The sequence below is a fragment of the Psammomys obesus genome, unplaced genomic scaffold, assembly GCF_907164565.1.
Source record: "Psammomys obesus unplaced genomic scaffold, mPsaObe1.curated_primary_1811, whole genome shotgun sequence".
In the NCBI taxonomy this organism is placed as follows: domain Eukaryota; kingdom Metazoa; phylum Chordata; class Mammalia; order Rodentia; family Muridae; genus Psammomys; species Psammomys obesus.
Window position 1 is genome coordinate 22912297 of NW_026592890.1, and position 21462 is coordinate 22933758.

At 47.6% G+C, this 21462-nt stretch overlaps 1 protein-coding gene across 4 annotated transcripts in view; it reads right to left on the bottom strand.

Moving 5' to 3' along the window:
* Scml4 (Scm polycomb group protein like 4) overlaps positions 1-21462 on the bottom strand; it is an 88250-nt gene that overhangs the window by 10430 nt on the left and 56358 nt on the right. The window contains exons 4-6 of one of the 4 annotated variants that reach the window (XM_055616022.1): positions 20254-20454; positions 16623-16817; positions 4027-4317 (exon numbers count right to left, since the gene is read on the bottom strand). In XM_055616022.1, the coding sequence (XP_055471997.1) occupies positions 4027-4317; positions 16623-16817; positions 20254-20454 (687 nt within the window). Of the gene's footprint in view, positions 1-4026; positions 4318-10416; positions 10587-11433; positions 11521-11591; positions 11780-16622; positions 16818-20253; positions 20455-21462 lie in introns of those variants that run through there. The other 3 variants (XM_055616024.1, XM_055616023.1, XM_055616025.1) reach the window with 3 other exon arrangements.

A 21462-nucleotide genomic window follows, 5' to 3' on the forward strand; every position in this document is an offset into this window, starting at 1 on the left:
TCTCTGTGTCCCCTCCAACCTCAGGCCCTGCCTGGCCCAGTGCACCGCAGGCTGCTGACAGTGATACCTCTGAAGGCCTTGGGTGTGTGTCCAACACTATGTAGAATGTGAGGTGCCCAGGCTAGCCCACAATCTATGGGGATTGTTGTTTTGTTGTTTCCCACTCCTTCAATTCCAGTTTTTAAGGTACTACAAGGTGACAGATACCAGAGAGAAGGAACCCCGATCCTTCCTTAGATTTTAATCAGAGGTTTCGTTATTTTTATTTTTATTTTTTATCCTTCAAGACAAGCTGACCTGCCAACAGAACAGAAGATGTCCCTGGAGACCAGCAGGCCAGGCTGGGCTGCATTCCTTCTCAGCCAGAAACTGACACTGTTACCCCTCACCCCCTTCCCAGGAAGCAATGTGATCCCTGCCAGGAGCCTCCAGACACCTCTCCTTCAAAGAGCTCAAATGTCACTTCTCAGCTCAGTATGCTCCTGACTGCAGCCACTCCTGACTCCCAAGGTGAGGAGGTCCCACAACCCCTCCCCATGCGATGCTGTCACACAGGACACACTTTCCCACCTCCCTCCCACAGCAACCACAGCAACGTGCTCAGGTCTGTCTCTCTGGAATGGGATCCCTCTGCCTTGTTCATAGTACCACCTTCAGACCAGAGAAGAGCCCCTGCTGGGGTGCTCAGCACCCCGATTTCTTAGTTCTCTACTAGCTGAAACACCTGCCATCTTGAGCAGCAAGGATCAAACAGGGTAAGGTTGTAAAGGTCAGAACTGGCACAAAAGCCAGTCAGGATTCATCTTCTATGTCATTCCATAAATGTCCAGTCGTTTCAGCTCCCTAAATCCCACTTCCACCAGCTCACTCCCCTGCACAGAAATATGTGGTTTACAAGCATTATAAGCAAAGCTCCACCTGCCCAACGTGGACCCCAGAACCATTCAGTGCGATCTCCCACATCATCCCAGCCCTCTCTCTTCTCCCCTTTCGGCTGCAGAGTCCAGCCGTCACAAGGAGGACCTCATCCTCATTCTTCCTCTAGCAGAATCGTCCCTATCCCTTACCGACACTGCAGCCCATGGAAGCCAACCCCAGCCCATAGGGAAACTTGTGAGCTGTAGCAGATTTGCTTTGCTTCTGATTCTACATCTCGGAGCTGCCTGTGCTTGGGAATTCTATAGCGCTTTCAGGAGGCCTTTGTAACCTCTTTACAGCCCTTCAAAGCTCTGGCTAATGCTCCCAAGTATTCACCTGAACATCAGCAAGCCCCAGGGAAAACACACCCTCGGCTGCATCTCAGAGAACTGGCAGCCTATCAGCTCCTACCATGAGGGCAGCAAGGGGTTGGGGTAAGGGTTCACACAGGAGGGAGAGAAGGCCAAGAACTGGTGACATCACCACTGCCTCCCCTCCTGCCTGCAGCCTGGTACAGCTTTCCAGACTCTGAGGTTTTACATCATAATCCTTTTCTAGGTTTCTTCCAGGATTTATGATTTGGGTCAAACACACTGAAAGAGAAAGAGTCTCTTGATGCCAGTGGTTTTCACCTGGGATGTAATTTCAGAGGAGCACGAGGGAGTCCTGGGGAAAGAGAAGGTTTTAACAGAGGGAAGAAAAGCTAGAAGGACCCACAGCTGGGGTGCAGGATGGCAGGCAGGTGAAAACAGGTAAGAAAGCTAAGGACTTCTCTCTTGCTTATGTTACACCACTCAGCTCAGCATGCCGAACCACTACGTGGCTAGGCAGATTTGTTCAAGCACAGCAAATGTGAAGAGGCTCTGCATAAAGAGTCACAAAGGGGCTGGATTCCCATCCACTCTCACCCTCTTCTCCATCCCCTTCCACATCAGAATGGACCCCAAGAAGCACAGTCCAGAGATCCTGGAGTGGTTTACACAGACCGAACTTGGGAGTCAGCCAAGTCACTTTGGTTCAACAACTGACAGGCCTCCTGATCCACTGTCATCTAGAAATATATATGGTATCGAGTCATATAAGCAGTACATTATAACTTATGATAAATCATAAGTCACAGTAGAAAGTGGTCCATAGCTGGTGCTTGCTTATGCTAAGCAACAGTTTAGCATAAGCCCTCTTTTGCTTGGACTGTCGGGGATTCAAATATAAACGAGACTCTCACCAAACTGAGGTCATGGCTCCCCTGCTATGGCAGGACAGAGCAATACTTAGACAGGGAAAAAGTGCCAGAGGAAGAAAAGTGGAGAATACAGACATTCTTAACAAGGAAGGATGCTCTGGCTATCAGTTGCCTGCAGAACATCTCTTCCCTCATTTCCTTATAGCAGGTCCCTGGCTTCCAACTGGAACTGGAGCCACATTTCCCAGTTGCCCGAGTAGCTATTCCCCGTGTGACCAATTCTAGAGAATCAGATGTGGCAGAAATGGAAGGTTCTTTCAGAGACACGAGGCACGTCCCTCCGTCTCTTCCTCCACCTGTGCTCTCCTCTCCTTCCCGAGGTGCTGCGTGGCTGAGTAGCTTGCTCATGAATTTGCATTTTTTTTCCTTTTAGAGCCCCGCAGAGGCACTGCAAATGGAATACTCACACTGAAGAGTTCCTGCAGCTATAAAGAATGAATAATTTCAGTTTTTTTTTCCTGCCTTTCAGAGCCACTTCTCCCTCGAGGGGTCCCTGCTGACCTCTTCACCCTTGGCCAGCACAGGACCATCTGGGGTGCACTCCTCTGGGATGGGTGAGGCTGTCTGAGGGGAGTGTGTGGGGGTCTTGAACTGTACGGCCCACATGTGTGATTCACGGCAGCTGCTGGAGGAGGGATCCACACATGGAGGAGGGATCCACACATGTCATCCACACATGACAGCCCAGCGGGTGGTGAGAGATTCTGGCCAGGGCTCCCCTTCAGCAGTTCCGGATGTAGAGTTAGGCTGTGAGTCTGCTGAGGGATGCGGTCACGGCATCTGTGACATCAGCATTGACCCACGACTCACTACGTCATAGGTCTTCTACCAAATGTACCTACAAACTTGCTTAACCTCCCCCGTGATTCTATGAGGAAAGGGGTTGCTGGTACTTCCATTTCAATTTCTCAGGTCAGGAAACAGCAGCACAGGGAAACTAGGACTTGAAAAGGGCCAGGCAGTTGAAGAACAGCTAACCCGGAACTCCAGGCCACTTCGTCCACAAAATTATCCATTCTGCTCTACGGCTCCTAATCCTTTAGCGAAAAGCTTGAAATGACTTTGTGAAACAGGGGCTGTCCTTTGACATTGCAATATGATGTCATCCGACATGTGTTGTCCTCAATTCATTGCTACGCTGGCTCACAGGTGATCAATAGCAGGATATTGGACACAGCCATCATAAAGCATCTACCAGAATGGCCTCTGAGTTGTTCCTACAATCCCATGGCCCCCTGAGCACGTCCATGTGTTATGTTTCTCTTGTGAGGGGGATGGGAGGGCCTAACAGCCAATGTTGAGGCACTTTTCATCTTTCCTCCAGTGAACTCTCACCAGAGATGAGTCAGTCACCCACTATGCAAAGGACCATCTTTTGCCCAAGTCTGTTGCTGTGTTCTTCTGACACAGAGCTGGGCTCTGTGGGCTCTGGGATCTAACGGTCCAATCTTGTCAATAGACTGTGAGTGGGTCCCATGCCCACCCCCCTTCCGGGGCCTCACATGTGCCATCCCCACATCCATCCACACGTAGAGGTGTGAAAACAGACAGGCATGGCAGAGACACAAAATTAAGGGAGCGCAGGTCCCTGCATTCAGACCGAATACCTCGAACTCTTGAAGTACACTGTTCACGGCCTGTGAGCCAGCGGACATTTTGGAGTCTACTGATTATTCCTAACCTAATGTGTCATTTTCTTCATTTATAATTTAAAAAAAAAAGAATAATTCAAGGGGCTTGTGGAATGTTCTGGTTTCCCAGAGGTGTCATGTTCAAATCGAGATAATCTCTTCCCCATGCTGGGTTTGCAGGGCAGGGGCGGAGGTCATTATGCCACCGGGAAGCGAGGGTGTGCATTACATTACCGCGTCTGTTTCCTTCCGTAGATGTCCCATTCCTCTTGGGGCTTGAAGCTGGGAGCCTCAGTCCAGGCGTCGATGAACCTCCAGAGGGCACAAGGTTGGCACGGGACCCGCTGGTGGTACTGGTCGGGCCTCCCCCAAGGTGGCCGTCTCCAGAGCTCAGCCTCTTGAAGTACAGTGAGGAGGAGTGGGTCAGGGAGCCCCTGTGGCTAAGGGCAGCGGAGGAGGCGTCCGTGCTGTAGCGGTTCATGCCCACAGGGTTTACCAGGCACTCTTCAGCAGTGGCTGCCCTGGCTAAAAAGTAAGGGGTACGGGGAAAAGACATGAGAGAAGTCCAGGGAGCTACCCGGGCCTCAGTCTCGACAAACCCTGCTCTGACATGGTCACTATTCCTGGTGAGCATGGGCAAAGAGGAGATGTGAGCACACAGAATTGTTCCAAACAGCACTGGCAACAGATGAAGATCTTACCTCACCAGGGAGGAACCAAGAAGCAGGTTCTTCCATGTTTAAAAGGAAAGGTGGTTATGTTGGCCCTTAATCACTTGGAAATAAGCCAAGATAGATAGATAGATACATAGATAGAAAGAAAGAAAGATAGATAGATAGATAGATAGATAGATAGATAGATAGATAGGCAGACAGATATAGATACATAAATGTATAAAGAGTTCTGCTTGTGAGCTGTACATGTAGTCAAATGGTGTGTATGTGTGTGTGTCTGTGTGTGTAAAGTTCAGATATATCATGGAGATAAAGATAAAAAGGAAACTTTTCTAGCTTCAACCAACCCTAACCAAAACCACATCTTTCTAGCTTCATCAATAATCATGTATTAAACACCAGCAAAATAGATCCTGATATATCCCAAAAGAAACACATTCAGTAACAACAACCAGTGTCCCATGATTAGCAATGAAGAAACACATTTGCAGCCACTAGACCAAGACAGCTTTACCATGTCTAGATTCCTCTTCCAAAACGGTACTGAAAAACTGAGATTTAATAATATTAGGGTAGACAGCAGGTCCCACTGCTAGGGACTTCCATGAAGACTGTCTGGAGACTTAGAGGTAAATTTTGCAGGTGCAAAAACTCCTATTTTAGGGCTAGAGAGATGTCCCAGCAATTATGAAAACTTGCTGCTCTTTTAGAGGACCTGGGTTCAATTCTCAGCACCTATATGTTGGCTCACAACTGTCTGTAGCTCCAGTTCCAAGGGATCTGATATCCTCTTCTGGTTTCTACAGGCACTAGGCATGCATTTGGTGTGCAGACATACATGCAGGCAAATAACCCATACACCAAAAAACAAAACAAAACAAAACAAAACAAAACAAAAAAAACAAAACAAAACCTTATATTGTAAAGGATGAACAATTTCATATTAACTGCCATTCGCCTTAAGACATTAAAAAACAGAGCAAAATAAATTTCAAGCAAATGGATGAGAATTCAAGCAGAAATTAATCTAATAGAAAAACACTAGGAAAAAACAATAATAGCAAAAGCTGGTTCTTTGAAAGCACTAACAAAATTAAGAACTCTTTAGATGGCCTGACAAAAAATATAGGCAACTCTGATCACTAGATTCAGAAATAAAGAGAGAGATTATCGCAGCCTTAGAGGAATAAGAAAAATTGAAGTATGCGATAAATGACTGTAAATAATTAGGTAATTTGAATGAAATGGGAAAATTACTGGGGCTGACTGAAGAAATGGTAATTTGTATAGTATACACCTGGAACAAGAGATTGATTAGCAATCTTAAAAATAGCCATAAATAAAACCAAAGAAAATGCAAATGATTCATAGGTAAACAAATTCTCCCAAAAAACTTAAAGAGGAGAAAATCATTCAATGGATCATTCAATGGATCTAGTATCATTTTCATACCAAATCCAGACAGACACCACAGGAAAAGAGAATTACAGGTCATCATGGCCTGTCTCATGGATACAGAAATCCTTCCCCCATTACTAACAAGACTGAACCTGACGCTATTCGGGAAGAGTTACACCAACCGAGGAGGAACTGAGAGGTAATTTAACATCCCAAAATAAATCAATATACCATACCGATAGAATACAAAAGCCCAAAGACTGCATGATCATTTCAATAGACACAGAAAAACATGCCAAAACCTCAAAACTTTTCACGGTAAATATCAGTCAATAAGCCAGACCAGAAGGGAACGTTCTCCACAAAGGATCTTTAAAAGCCCGAGGTGACATCATGGTTTATGGGAAAAGATTGGATGCTATCTCCTGTGGTCAGCATCAGCTCTGTGCTGCAGGGTTCTGCCTGCCCTGGCGATTTGTTTAGGACAATCTTCCAGACTGGAAAGGAAGTAAAATTACCCCCGTCCATACAAAATCCCAAAGAACCCAGTTTTTGAATTACTGGAACCAGTAATTATCAGCAGGATTGCAGGTTGCAAAATCAATGTGCGTAAAAATCTCAGTTGTATTTCTATATACTTACATCGAACAACTTGAAAATGAAATCAAGAAAACTATTCCATACAGTAAGACTAAAAGAAGTGACACTTAAAAGCACTTAACACTTAAAAGCAAATTGAACAGAAGAAATCTCAATTTATATTCTGGAAATTACATAGCACTGTTGAAAGATATAAATGAATGGTGAAAATACAATATTTATAGTTTTTTTTTAAATCATTAAGGTGGCACTACACTAAAATTGTTCAACAAAATCAACACACTCCCTGTTAGAATCTTGGCTAATTTTTTTTATTGTAATTAACAAGCTGATTCTAAAATTCATGGAATTATAAAAGATCAGAGGAATGAAAATAACAATCAAAAGAAAGTAGAGACTTGACATGACGCAACGTCAAACTTTACAACCAAGAAATAATAAACAAGTAAATCGAGACAGCACAGTTCTACTTTGCGGACGAATGAGGGAGACCTCAGAGCCCGGAAATAAACCCATTTAACTACATGCAACTGTTTTGCAGCTAAGACCCTTTCGTGAGGAAAGGAATCTTTCAACCCCTCAAGAATTCGACCTTTCTCTACATTATAGGAAAAATTAACTTTGAATGAATTTTTTAAAAATCCCTCAGGAAGAAGTGTAGGCATCAAGCATGACCCCAGATTTGGAAAAGTTTTCTTAAGATTTTGCATGATCCGAGTGTGGTGGCAGATGCCTTTAATCCTAAAACTCAGGAGACAGAGGCAGGTGGATTACTCTGAGCTCTAGGCCAGCTAGTGCTACATAAAGAGAACTTCAGAGTAGGGGAGGGAGAAGGGGGAGAGAGAAGGAGAGAGAAAGAAGGAGAGAAAGAGGGGGAGAGAAAGAGAGAGGGAGAGAAAGAGTGGGGGAGAGGAGAGATTCAACACAGGAGCTACAACAAGACAAAGTTTATCTAACTGGACTTCATCAAAACTGAAAACTTTTCTTCTTCGAAGACACATCAAGAAATCAAAACCACAAGCCAGGAGAGAACAGTCATCTGCTAAGGAACTTGAGTCTAGGCTGTATCTTAGAACTGTGAAAAGACAACTCTGTGTAAACTGTACAAAGTACCTTCTCCACCACTACTAAAATCAAGACCACAGTGGTGTTCCGCTTCACACACCGAAGATAGTTATCATGAGACATCGCTGGCCTAACACACTCAAGGCCTCAGTACCACAAAGCTCCCCCCCCCCAAAAGATAACAAGTGCCGCAAAGAAATTAGAGCTCTCGTATACTGCTGATGACTGAAAAAGTGGCTCAGCTGCTTAGAAAAGCAGTTAGACCCAGAAGGCAGAATTGCCACCCAACTCAGAAACTGCAGTCCTAGGAATACACACAAAGGAAATAAAAACATTTGTCTATATGAAAACTTGTGCGTGAGTGTTTACAGTTGTAGTGTTTAAAGATGGAGGCAACCCAAGCGGCTATTGGCTGATGGATGGATTATGGCTATACATCAGAACTATCTCGGAGTAGAAAGAGCAAAGCACCAATGTGCGCCACAGCTCAGATGCACCCTGAAGGATTATGCTCAGGGAAAGAAGGCAGTCACAAAGGACCACGTAGTCAATGGTTCCATTAACATCAAGCGTTCAAGATGAGCGTCCCTATGGAGACAAAGAGGGCAACATTATTGTTTACGATATGCCTGCAATGTCTTGAGAGTCTCCTATAGAGAACAAAAGATGGCGCAGCCATCTAGAGTTGGAAAACAACAGAAGCCGACAGACAACCATTTCTGCAGTGGCAAACTGTAGGAATGGGAACCACAGGCACGGACATTTCTTGGTTTAAAAACTGCTGGTGACCCTGGGCGAAAGTAGAGTCGTAAAAGCCAGCCTCCAGGCTGAGACTTAACACGACTCAGTAGGAAGACAAACGTGACCTCAGAGCCAGGGCAGCCTCCAAGGGACACTCTGGTGATTCCAAAGTCTGCCTAGGTGGGTAACTCTGGGGAGGAGTCACCACACGTCACCCCTGGCTGTGGAGGGGCCTGGAATCCAAGGTGCTTGGGTGCTGAGGCAGAAAATGACATGGCTAGCAAGGGCAAGGCTCTAACTTTAACTTTCAGTACCACAAAGAAAGAAAAAGCAAGGAATCAGCACAAGTCCACCCAAGCCTAGTTAAAATAGCACTTTCCTCCCACACGTCAGCGGGAGGGCTACGCAGCCATGCCGCGTGTGACAGGACTGCAGCCATTCTAGAGTGTTATCACACCACAAGCCTGGAGAGGGCTGAGCAACTAGTGTGTCATTTCCCTTGTATCAAATGTGCCCCTCCAGGCAGGCCAGGCCACAGCTTTAGGTAAAACAACAGTTACTCTATCAGGGCTGTGTCGGCCCCAAGCGCGGAGTGGAGACGGAAGGAGGGCTGAGCCGGCTTTTGGTGTAGGGGAGGAGCCTTCTCGCCTCCACTGGCTTCTGTGGCCACTCTCGAGCTGGACACTCCTCGGCCGCAGGTACACCCCTCCAGTCTCAGCTCCCTTCCGTCTCCCTGTGGGCACTGTCTGTACCCCTGACTCCTTCTCTTTTGAAATGTCCCCCAATCCAGTGAAACCTCATCAACTATTAAAGACCCCGTTTCTGAATAAGGACCCGTTTACCAGTACTAGGGGCTAGGATTTAAACATCCATCATCTGGGAGGACACAGCTTGGCTGAGAATGAGAAAACAAGTTTTGGGGGTGGTGTTTCTAAAGCAGAAACTCACTCAGTAGCCCAGGCTAGCCTGGAACTCACAATGTAGCTTAAGCTGGCATTGAATTTACATCCATTCTGCTAAGTGCTGAGATTACAGGTATGGGTGACCACACATGACTGTTAATTTTTTTATAGTCTTGTATTTTAACATACATCCATAAAATACAATTAGAAAATCGAACAATGACGTCATCGATGAAAGGCTCCTTAGAAAGGAGTCAACTAAAAATATATCTTGCATGAACAGCTCTGTAAGTATTACTCAGACATAGTTAAATAAGTAAGTAAGTAAGTAAGTAAGTAAGTAAATAAATAAATAAATAAATAAATAAATAAATAAATAACTCCCCAGGAAGGTGACATGTTAGCATTGGGAACATGCTAAGGTAGGTTCAGCCTTTGTCTTCTATGACCAGTAACTGAGCCTCTCATTGAAAAGTGGCCCCAGGGGCCTGGAGAGATAGCTCAGTGGTTTTAGAACCTGTCCTGCTGTTGCAGAAGACCCGGGTTCATTTCCCAGCACCTCCACACTGGATGGGCTTAGAGCTGAGGCTTACACAACTGCACACAGATTGAAATAAAGTAAACAACTTTCCCCAAGGAATCTCACAATCTTCACCCCCCCCCCCATAACTAGCCCACCGTGCTACTAATGTATTGAGTGAAACTTCCTTCTTACACTGAAGTCCACTTGCTCTTGCTTTAATATAAAAGATGACTGCTGGATACATAGTGGATACCCTTTAGACTATTTAGACATTAAACAAACAGGTGGATGGGTTACAGGCATGCAGAACTTCTGGTAACCTACAAACTTAACTGCCCCGTGACATACATTTCTCATTGGAATCTACTATTTAAAGTGGAATGAGAGGAAGAAAGTTTTACTGGCGGGAGAACTGCTTTAAGTTTTGCGGCAGAATGTGAACAGTAGATGGGGCCAGCCGACCTAGAATCACCCAGAACAAGGCTCAGAAACTGCCTGTGGAGATCTGGAAAACCATAGGCCTGGCAGGAAACATGGCCTGTGCCTAGCCCCTCCTGGATCCCCACAGAGCCCCTTCTCATCTGAAATAAGCCGTTTGTCCCCAGCGAGAGGATCTGGCCTGCGGCTGTGGAAAGTGCCAGCTGGGCAGAGGTGAGCCTCAGGCCCCTGCGTCTGTCGCAAAGTCCAGAGAAACCATGTGTAAATGTCTCCTAGCGCCTACCAGGGCTTGTTTCGGCAGAGAAGCGAGCGCATGCGCAGCACGGGAATACACTTCGGCCACTTTGGGGGCTTGAGCGTCTGGGGGAACTTTCTGGAGAGCTTTGTGTTTCTTTTTCACCGCTGTGGATCTGTTTGAGGCCTGTGGCTCCCTCGGCTGCTGGGTATACAAGCCTGTACATGGATGAAGCCAAAGAAAACTCCAGAACAGGAAGGACCTCCTGTCTTAAGTCTCCCTGTTTGAGGGGAAACGGTCCTCCCGCTGCCTGGCCCTGGTCTGGGGCACAGTGGGAGTGAGGGGGCCCCTCCAGGACCCCTGTGGGCAGACGGCTCACTCTATAGGACTGGAGAACTCCAAAGGGAGAGGCAGCAGAAGAAAGAGGGACGAGAAGGAGAAAGCCAAGAGACAAGGGAGACCTGTGTGCAAAACCCAGACATGCAGAGCGAGCCTTGGCCCTCCTGCTTAAGGCGCGGGCTTGATTGAGAACAGCCAGGGGAGCTTGGACCGCTGCTTTTCCTCAGTAGGTCAAGTCAGTACTTTACTGGTATTCTCTAATGAAGGCCTCAAATGCAGCAAGACCACCACTCACAAAAGCCAGTGATGCCCAGAGACTCCAGAGTGACGTGCTGTTCCACCATTCCCATTCTACCACACCATACACACACACACACACACACACACACACACACACACACACACACACACTCCACCTCATCTTATTTCTCCCACTGCAATCATAACTTCCTGGCAGAGGGCGCAGCTCTACGGGGTAAGCCCTTGGTAGCGTCATTAAGGCTACCTCCCCCCAGGCTGAAAGCCACAGCCTCTCTCATGGATGGTCTGGCCCTTCGAGGCTCTGCCTAGTCCCTGGCCAGTGTCCAGAGGGTTTCAGTGAGAATGCCTTGGCCTGGCTACACTAAGAGCTGGCAGCCCTTCAGATCCTAGTCCCGAAGCCCAGAGGAGTAAAAAGCTGGACTGAAGCCCGCCAGGCACAGCTTCCAAGAGCTGTGAAACACCTACCAGAAAGGCCTAGCCAGGTAGCGGCTCCTAGAGAGAAAAGCCTGGAGCTCTGGAGCACAGAACAGGAGACCTAAGAGGAGAAGCTGGAGGCAGGACCAGAGAGGGCTGGGGGCTGGCACTTGTCCCCTCTGCCCACACACAGGTGCCTACCATCCTACCTGGGTGCAGTGTCCTTACTCCCAGCAGCTTTGCTCACCACTCCCAAAGACTGCAGCTCCCAGCACGTGTCAAATGTTCTGGGACACGGGACCTTCTGTGTCCCCGAAAGGGGCTCAAGGGTGGCAGAAACCAAATAGTCACCCTTCCACTGCAGCCTTTGAGGAGGCTCTGGTGGCAGATTTTCTGTTCCCAGGCTTAGTCCCGCCCTTGTTCTTAGAGATAAGCAATTCTCGTTTTCCCTCAGGGCCTCGGTGGCCTCATGCCTTGCCTTCCTGGTTCAAAGGGCACGGGGCCACACCACCTACAGGTGGAGCATTTCATTCACTTCAATTACATTTTCCATTAACTTAGTCTCTGGTCGGTATAGATTTTTCTCCCTTAGCTTGCCCCCAGCTGGATTACTCAGCCCAAGGATCCACCCTGACTCCTCTCTGGTTCATTTTAGCACATTTACATTCTTCCTTCCCTGAAGAGAGGCCCAGGACCAGCCATCATTTTTAATGCCTGACACCTGAATTTATTTCATTCACCAGCATGTTTCTGGTTTGCCTGAGACTTTGTTCTAAGCTACGGGTTTGATTTTCCTCCCTTGGAAAGTTGGACCAGAGACAGTCTTGACTGAAGTCAGCTGTTTAGAATAATGAATTCCCTTTGGGACTTGAGAGGGGAGCAGGTTTCGTGACCACCTTCCATGGGACTGGGCAGCCCTGCCAAGCCTCTACCCCAAAGCACATGGGAAACCCAAACGGGAAGAGAAGGCGGTGGCGAAGGGGCTGCCCACAGTCCTGACTCTGCTTTCTCAACAGTCCCTATGCTTTTGCTCTTTTATAGATTTGGGGGTTGGAGCAGTGATTCGGTCGGTGAAGTGTTTTGGTGAAAGTGTGACGACACGAGTTAGAAACCTAGCATGTACGATACAGGCTCACACTTGCTCACATCCATACACACTCCTACACACAGATACACATATATACACACATATATACAAACATACACATGCATGCACACACACACAAACACACACACAAACACACACACACACATACACACACATACGTCAATAAGCCAACTTAATGAGCTCCAAGTTCAATAAGAGAGTCTAAGAAACTAAGGTGATGAGGCTAGAGAAACGGCTCGGCAGTCAGGAGCAGCTCTGGTCTTCTGAGGAGCCGTCCCTGTGTTCTCAGCACTTACGTCAGGCAGTTCACAGCCTCCCATAACCAGCACCAGAAAACCTGATGCCCTTTTCAGACTCCCAGGGGGCCTTCACTCACACACACATACATGTAATTAAAGGGAAAATAAATCTTTTCTGTTAATAAAAAGGTGGAGAGGAACTGAGAAAGACTTCCAACCTTTGACCTTCATACACACACACACACACACACCCTCTCTTAGTTAGGGTTTCTATTGCCAAACTAAAACACCGTGACCAGAAGCAGGTAGATCTCTGAGTTTGAAGCCAGCCCGGTCTACAGAGTGACAGACAGGGCTACTCAGAGAAACCCTGTCTCAAATAAACAAGTTGGGAAAGAAAGGGTTTATCTGGCTTACACCCCCACATTGTAGTCCATCATTGAAGTGAGACAGGACAAACAGGAACCTGGAGGCAGGAACTGACACAGAGGCCGTGGAGGGTGCTGCTTACTGGCTTGCTCCTCATGGCTGGCTCAGCCTGCTTTCCTATAGAACCAAGGACCAGCAGCCTAGAAACAGCACCAACCACAATGGGCTGGGCCGTCCCTCATCAATCACTAATTAAGAAAATGCCCTACAGGCTTGCCTATGATCTGATTTTTTTGTTGTTGTTTTGTTTTGGAGACAGTGTTTCTCTGTGTTGCCTTGGCTGTTCTGAACTTGTTTCATAGACCAGGCTGGCCTGGAAGTCACGGAGATCTGACTGCCTCTGCCTCCCCAAGGGTTTGGATTGCAGGTGTATGCCACCATGCCTGGCCTGTTATAACCTGATCTCATGGAGGCATATTCTCAATTGAGGCACCCCACTCTCTGATGACTCTAGCTTGTGTCAAGTTGTCATAAAACTAGTCAGTATAGCCCTCACTCCCCACACCCTAAATAAACTGCTTTCATACACATACTAAATAAATTTGGGAAAATTAAAAATGGTCCTTAGTCAGTGAAGCACAAAGTAGGCATTCAGTTCTGCAGCATTCAGGGTATGAGGACCCAGAGCCACAAGACTGGCTGATTTGGCTCCACCCATTTTTTATAAGTTGTCTTGAACCAGGAAAGGGATCACAAGCCAACTAATGTAATTTCCCCACAGTTGACTCAGAAAGAAACCAGCTCTCATCTTTGAGGAATGCTGCTGGTCTCAGGGATAAGATGTTGACACAGGACTGTTTTAGTTTTGGTTTGGGCTAAGGCTGAAACACACCAGCCACCATTTACCAAGAAAAGTGTGAGAACACTAGGGAAGCCTTTCAAAAAGAAGATGGTAGAACTCTTTGTAGTGGTTTGATTGAGAATGGCTCCCATAGGCTCATATGTTTGAATACTTGGTCCGCGGTTGGTGGAATTGTTTAGAAAAGACTAGGAGGTGTGGCCTTATTGGAGAAGGTGTGTCACCTTGGGCTTTAAGGTATCTAAACTCATGCTCTTCCCAGTGTGCTTTAAGCCTCCTGCTTTCAGCTTTAGATGTGAGTTCTCGGCTGTTCCTGCCACCATGCCCTTGTTCTGCCTCCATGGACGATAATGTTCTGAAACCATAAGCCAACTAAATGCTTTCTTATAGATGCTGCCCCAGTCATGGTGTTCTATTATCAATAGAAAGTAACTAGGATACTATTCTTTGTTCAGACTATAGAGGATCCCAATGTTACCAGGACTATTAAAACAAGAGGTACCCAAAGTCTCTCTTCTGCTGAAGTATCACAGATGCTAAGATCTGCATCATTGACCTGGGACAGAAGGAAAAAGAGAATGAATTCCCATTTTGTGTCTCCATGGCACCAGATGAGTACAGGCAGCTCTTCTCAAAAGCCGTGGATGTCTCCTGTAGTCATGAAAATAAATATACAGTAAAGTTGCCACAAAGATAGCTTTCATGCCGGAGCAGAGCTCCACCTTTTTAGCATCATTTACGGTCCTGTGTTGGAACTGGCAGGCTCCTGACAGGCCTGTGGGAAGACCCAGGGCCAGTAGCCAGGGTTCACAATGGTCAAGTCATTGTGTCCATCTGCACCAAGTTGCAGAATAAAGAACATGTTACTGTGGTCCCGTAAAAGGCCAACTTCAGGCTCTCTGGATGCCAGAAGAGCCAAATCTCAAAGACTGCCTCACCAGCAACCTATTCACGATGGTTGTGGTGCAAATACATCCCCATTCATGGATCGTTAGGTAAGTGGCAGGCCCTGTGCTCCTGAGGGTTCCCGCTATGCTCTCCTTCATCATGCTCACCAACAAATATTATATTTCTCTCTCTCTCTCACACACAGAGCAGGCTGGGGCAGTGTTGAAGTTAATTCAGTAAATGATCACCAGCATCTAACATGTGAACAAGACCGAGGAGGCTGACCAAAAGGTTGACTAGAAGTGACATCATATAGACATTTACTGTCCATTCCCAGTGGCTTCAACATGGCTGTGTGAATGGTTTGGTGTCTGTCCCCTGGAGCCATATACTCAATTACTATCTGAGTCTTGGAAAATCTGAAAGACTCCAGACAGCTGGCAGAGGAAAAGAGGGACACCCTGCAGAGCTCAGTCTGTGTGCTGAGATAGTTGGGGCAAATAAAGAATGTGTTTTCTCAAGAAACAGACATGGCCATCAGGAAAGGGCTTCAGTAGGGCCTTAGGTCCATGCTAAAGGACAGGCATTATCATAGCACCCCGCTGGAAGCTCACCACACAGGAGTCAGGAGGGCCACAAGTTCTAGACCCTACCTCAGAAATCCAAGGGCTGAGATGAGGTGTTTAATACTTGCCTAGTGTGTTTAAGTCAAGGCCATGACACCCCAGGACCAGAGAAAGAAAGAGAATGAGACAGAGAGAGACATAGAGTAGAGCTGATCCCCAAAGGCAATGTATGCAGCTAACTAGAAAAAAAAAGCAGCAAATATTTGTCCATGTCAGGGAGCAAATGGATGACAGATGGTAAGGAGACCAAAGAACCCACTCAAGAGTCCACACATGACAATCAGCTTCAAGCACTTGCTGGAAACAGGGACCACCATGCTACCCTCAGCAGGGTCTGTCAAGACTAGAGGCCTCTTTCCTTTCCTCCTCCCCCATGCTGCTACGAAGGGTTCTGGAATCAATCAGGATTTGCTGTTTATGGGAGGCACCAAGGGTTGGTGAAAGAAGCCAACCACGCCCACCTTCACCACTGTAGGCGAGGGACTCCTGAAAAGTGACAACACAGGAGGTCTCTGAGGAAACTAAATTAGGCATCACACCAATTTGAGTACATTCGCTGTTGAATGAGAACATTTTGTATCATGAAAGGAATTGGAAAAGTCCCAAGATTTGTCCTAAATTTCATCCACGGTCAGGGTTAGAGCTGGCTCCCGAGGACAGACTTCTAGAGCAGTTGGAAGCAAGCATTCTGTGCTCCTGGTCATGTCCTACAGATCTCTGTTTGATCAATGCAACAAGGCACAGGGTTGTGAAATGAAGCCATGTATCTCTGCTAGCCTCATGCCAAGATCGTATAGAAAATTAATTCCACGTGTTCCTTGGCTTCAGAATCCTTCAACTCCTCAGCAATGGAGAACCATTACCCAGAGTTTCCTTACATGGGGGGAAGACAATCACTCAGAAGATGTGACCTTGGGGTCACAGTCTAAATTCTAGGCCACAAAGCTAGCATGTCAGCTCTCGGGAGCCTGAGAGATGTTGCAGCATCAGATGGGTATAGTACGGACTCCAGAGTTCCGGTAAGTTAAGAGTCCTCCTGCGAGCCCAGAGAGACGGGCCTGGGCCTCTCGAGGATAGCTCCTCAGGAAGTTACCTCATCTGCCAACCTTGCAGGAGGGCTCCTGCTGCAGGAAAAAACAACTGTGCCTTACCCGATTCGGTCCTCCCATCCTCTCTCTCCTGGGCCTTCTCAGAGGCACTGACACTCCCGGGGAAGGGCAGGTGGCTGAAGAGGTTGTCACACAGGAGGCTGCGGCACAGTTTGGTCAGGAAGCGGAGGACATAGCCCACGCTGTTCACCACAGGCAGACTCCTCAGGTGCTGCTTTCCATCAAAGGAAGCGGAGACTGGAAAACCAGAAATAGCAACTTAGAGCTGGCCACTGGGAGCGAGGAGGGCAACTCCTTCCCTTTTATTCGCAAGTGGGCTGTACTGAGTTACACTGGAAGCCACGCCAGCATCCTGTTTCTGTTCTAAGAAGAGCACCCTGTTTTAGTCACGTCCCCTTGTCTCCTTGGTCTGTGACAGCTCGTCTGCCTTTCCGTGATTTTCATGACTGTGGCGGCTCTGACTAGTTCAGCTCAGGCTAGTTGCTAGGACCTGTTGCCCTTCCATTTGCATTTGTCTCATATTCTTTCTCACTGCTGGAGTTATGGGGCTGGGGACAGGGAAGAAAGACCAAAGAGACAATGAACCCCTCACAGCACACCAGACAGGGGCCATAGAGTACCCACAATGCTCTTCTGGGTGTATGAGCCTTCCACAGTTGGTGGGGTCAACGTGTTCCACACCCTTCCATCCTGTTCTCCATACTCTGTCCCTGGGCCCAGTCACCCATTTATTCTTTATCCAGACGTTTTATTAAACTCAAAGTAACTCCAGGATACATATTTTGTTTTTGTCCTGGCTTGTCAAAGTCAGCGCTATTTATTTTGTCCCTCATATTGTCCCAGGTTTCATTTTGGGGAGTTCTGCTGGGGTCGACTCCTGCGTCCGTTCAAGTTAACACTTTTTGGCTCAGGGCACTTCATTATGTTCCAGGTTCGTCCCCGTTCCAGCCCTAGAATCAGGCACTCTCCAACTGTTCTGCTTTCTTTCACTAAAAAGTGATGCGGAGAAATCCAGTCAGAGCACTGATAAGCTCACTGCTACTGGGTGTCCCCGATTTTAAACCCCCCAAGTGGGCAGAGCATTGGAGGTGTGGACTTGTGCTCTCCTGCTGATATTTCTACGGAGGAATCCATCTATTTATCCATGTCTGAAGGGCACACATACAGACGCCTGAGTTCACCCTGATGTCTCCAGTTCTGCAGGCTATTTGTCACCAGATTTTATGGGATTTTATGAGAAGCCCTCAAGACAAGAGTTTTTAAAAGGGTCTTTAAACTAACCTCTCTATAGAGGGTTCCAGTTCTAGACAGAAACCAAACTGAGAAGCAGCATCAGTTTCCTGAAGCACTGAGAAGGCTCCGTGCTGTCTCTCGCCTCACAGCATCTCAGGACTGCACACCAGCTCCGGTGTGAGGGACACACAAAGACACCTTAGGGAGGACACCCTGCGCTGATCTAGGTTTTGCTCACTCACAGCAACTCCTAGCAGGCAGCCTGCTGACCTGCACTGTACCCCCTGAAGGTTGGCAGATGGTGGGGGCTACCATAGCTAGCTTTTATTATAGCCAGACATCAAAAGGATCCATTTCTTACATGTAGCGCTTTTTAATTTGGTAAGGCCTTTGACACTCATTTTCTCACCTCAGCCTGTGAAGATGGGACAGAAGGCTATTGTCCTGTGTTACAGAAGAGGAAGCTGGGGAGAGACTGAGGCTGTTTTTTTTTTTTTTTTTTTTTTTTTTAGTTCATGTGGCTTCTACGTGGCACTCGCCTTTTATCTAAAACTCCAAGTGGCTCTAATCCAGCAGACAGCCACAGAGCTGTCACCATGCTTATTCGATTCTTTGCAAATCCTCTCTTAGCATAGGCACTGTCTTAAAAAGGCTGAGTGATGTGGAAACTAGCTGAAGGCAGGAGGGTCTCAGGACCTCAGCTTATCCGCTAAGTCATGTATGTGTTCTATGAGGATTTGTGAGATCGCATACCTGGGGAGATCCCGTCTCTTTCCAGAGGCTGTTCATAAATTCTCCCTCTCAGGAGTGTGGCTAAGGCCAGGCATAACAGGCGTACTGGGAGAAATTGTGGGGCTCTGTGATGTCACTCCCTTCAGCGTTTAGGTGGCCTCCTCTAGCCTTCAGGTTCCACCCTGATTCTGCCATATATAACCAACCTCTGTGTGCTGTGTTGTAGGGGTATTTGTGGAGAAGTGCCTCGAGGATCCACTTCTAAAGGTAGGGTGGGCACTTGGCTGTCTCTCCTGAGTCCCCCCTCTCTCTGGGCCACATCGATGCTGTCCTGTAGCCTCGTCGAACCTCCATTTCCAACTGTAACACGAAAAGCTACCCCATACTTAGCGGCTTCAACCAAGAGGCACTGGTTCAATGCTATGGCATTCTCCAAGACACCAGGCCACTTCCCTCCCCTCCTCCTCTTCTCCCTTCCTTCTCTCTTCCTGCCTCCCCTCCTTCCATCTTCCTCTTCTCCCCTTTCTCCCTCCTCCCCTCTTCCTTTCCTCCCCTCCCCTTTTTTCTCCTTTCTTTCGTTCTTGAGACAGTGTCTCATTGTGTAGCACAGATGTCTTAGAACTCTCTGTGTAGCGCACACTGGCCGCAAACTCAAGACAACCCCTCCCTCCGTCTCTGCAGTTCTAGGACTTCAAGCATGCAAGCCAATGGCTGCTTCCCCTGACGCTTTCTTAGCTAACCCTGCAGTCTATCGCCAAGAACTCTTCTGCTATTTTCCTGGTGCTAAGGCCACAGCCACGAAGCTGAGCCAGAGAAGACACCAGCCTGGCTCTCCGATATATCCTCAACAAGGCAAAGCCTGGTGGTCCCGGGAGTGGCCTGAGCTGTGTAGTGCGGGATAGAGAGGCAAAAGATTTGAAAGAGTCAGGACTCTTGTCCTCTGCCCCTCCCACTCTGCAGGCCAATCTGTTCCTCTGGAAGCTGGCAGGGCAGGGCTGAACCCCAAATAGAGCTGTGACCCTGTTTAAAGACCTGCCCCCCGCCCGAGATAGGTTGAAATTGTGAGATTTTCCCTGTTGTGAGATTGTCCTCCATGGCAGTGAGTGTTGAAATAGAGAGAAGAAGGTCTGGCATTCACATCAAGGTCAGGAGAAGAGAGAGCATTTGAATAGAAACCTGAAAGGGTTTCCAGGAGCATGTCGCATGGGCCACTAGGGTAAGATATTCCAGAACAGCAAGTGCAAAGGCCCCGAGGTGAGAGGACAGTTAAAGCATGCAGGAAGGATATCTGGGAAGCCATCTAGCCTGACCTAAATATAGGACAAGAGAGAAGTGACCCAGGGCTTTAAGAGAAAGCCAGAAGCACTTCACATAGGCCAGTGGGCTTTTGTAAAGATGTGAGCTTTTGCTTGGACATAGAAGCCAATGGGGAACTTAGGGCAAAAAATAAATATGATTTTATTTTAAAGTCCACTGTGTTTGGGGCTGCCTTGTGGATATGTTTGGAGGCAAAGGTACAGTGTTGGAAGTACAGAAACGGCAGGAGGGTCAAGGGTGAAGACCCAGGAGGTCAGTCTTGCTGTCTAGGTCTGGCAGCTGTTTCTCAAGTCGTCCCATGGGATGCACTCTGCTCACTAGGTTACAGAGGCCCTGGAGCCCAGCGGGGACCGCTGCAGAGAGAGACCCCTCCCACCTCCCTAGAACCTACCTGACACCAGCTCGCCGCGGTAGCCCTGCTTGACAAGGGAGAAGACCAGCCTGGGCTGGTGCGCACAGTCGATGCATGCCTGCACCGCCTGCTGCAGGACAGCGGCAGGCCGCTCAGGCCCCAGGCGCTCCGGAAGCTGCTGCAGCTTCCTCCTCTCCAGGTACGGCCCTGCGTCAGCCTGCCTGTTAACGTAGAGGCACACTGTGGACACAGAGAACAGCAGGTGTGAGATGTCTAGCGTTGGAAGTCCACCAGGCCTGCCGGCAGCGTCGGATGGGGGCACCTCAGGCCTGCACCCGGCCCTGGCTGTGGGAAAGCTGTAAAGGGCAGACAAAGGACTGATCTTCCAGTGTAAAAAGATAAAAAGACTGAAAAGCTGAACTTCACCATTGCCTGAGCTTGCTTTGGAGGTGACCTCATGGCAGTGGGTGGAGGAAGGGTTAGATCCCCTCTCACTGGCTTAAACTGTTCTGAAGACAATTATTACAGCCCATATGAACAGTGCATAAAAGGTATTTTTGTTTGGGCAGGTACACAACAAAATCTCTCTCCTTGTCCAAGGAAAGCTGGCTAATTTCTCTGTGAATTTGCACCCATAAAAAAACCTGGTGTGACACTAATCATTCTAGAGGTAGAATGAAGTTCCAGTGGGGTTGCTGTTTATAACTTCATAAAATAATGGTCAAAACCCACCAGCAACTGCACACTTAGAAAGTTTGTTATTTTTATTCATGTGTATATGTATGCGTGCCTATACATGTGTCTGCGTACCGTGTGCCTGCAGGGCCCTGGGGCCTGGCGTCATGTTCTCTGGAACCCGAGTTACAAACAGATGTGAACCATCACGTGGGTGCTGGGAACTGAACCCCAGTCCTCTGCAAGAGCATCAAATGCCCTTAACCACTGAGCCACCTCTCAACCCCAAATTCCTCACACCCTAAAGATGATATATCACGCCATAAACTTCCAAAAATAAACTGTGTTCATTTACATTTTGACTGTGTTAATGTATTGGGTATATTTTATAGGTGAGTGTCATATTTGTATAATCTGAATCTACAGAAAACTGTCAGAATGGCCCTAAAACTGGATTTCCATGTTCAATTCATTTTCAGCAGACCATACGGAGGGGGAAGTTTTATGAATTTTACAATTAAAAGGGAAAATAAATAGCTCACAGATCCCTTTTCACATTGTAGTGTGGGTGCG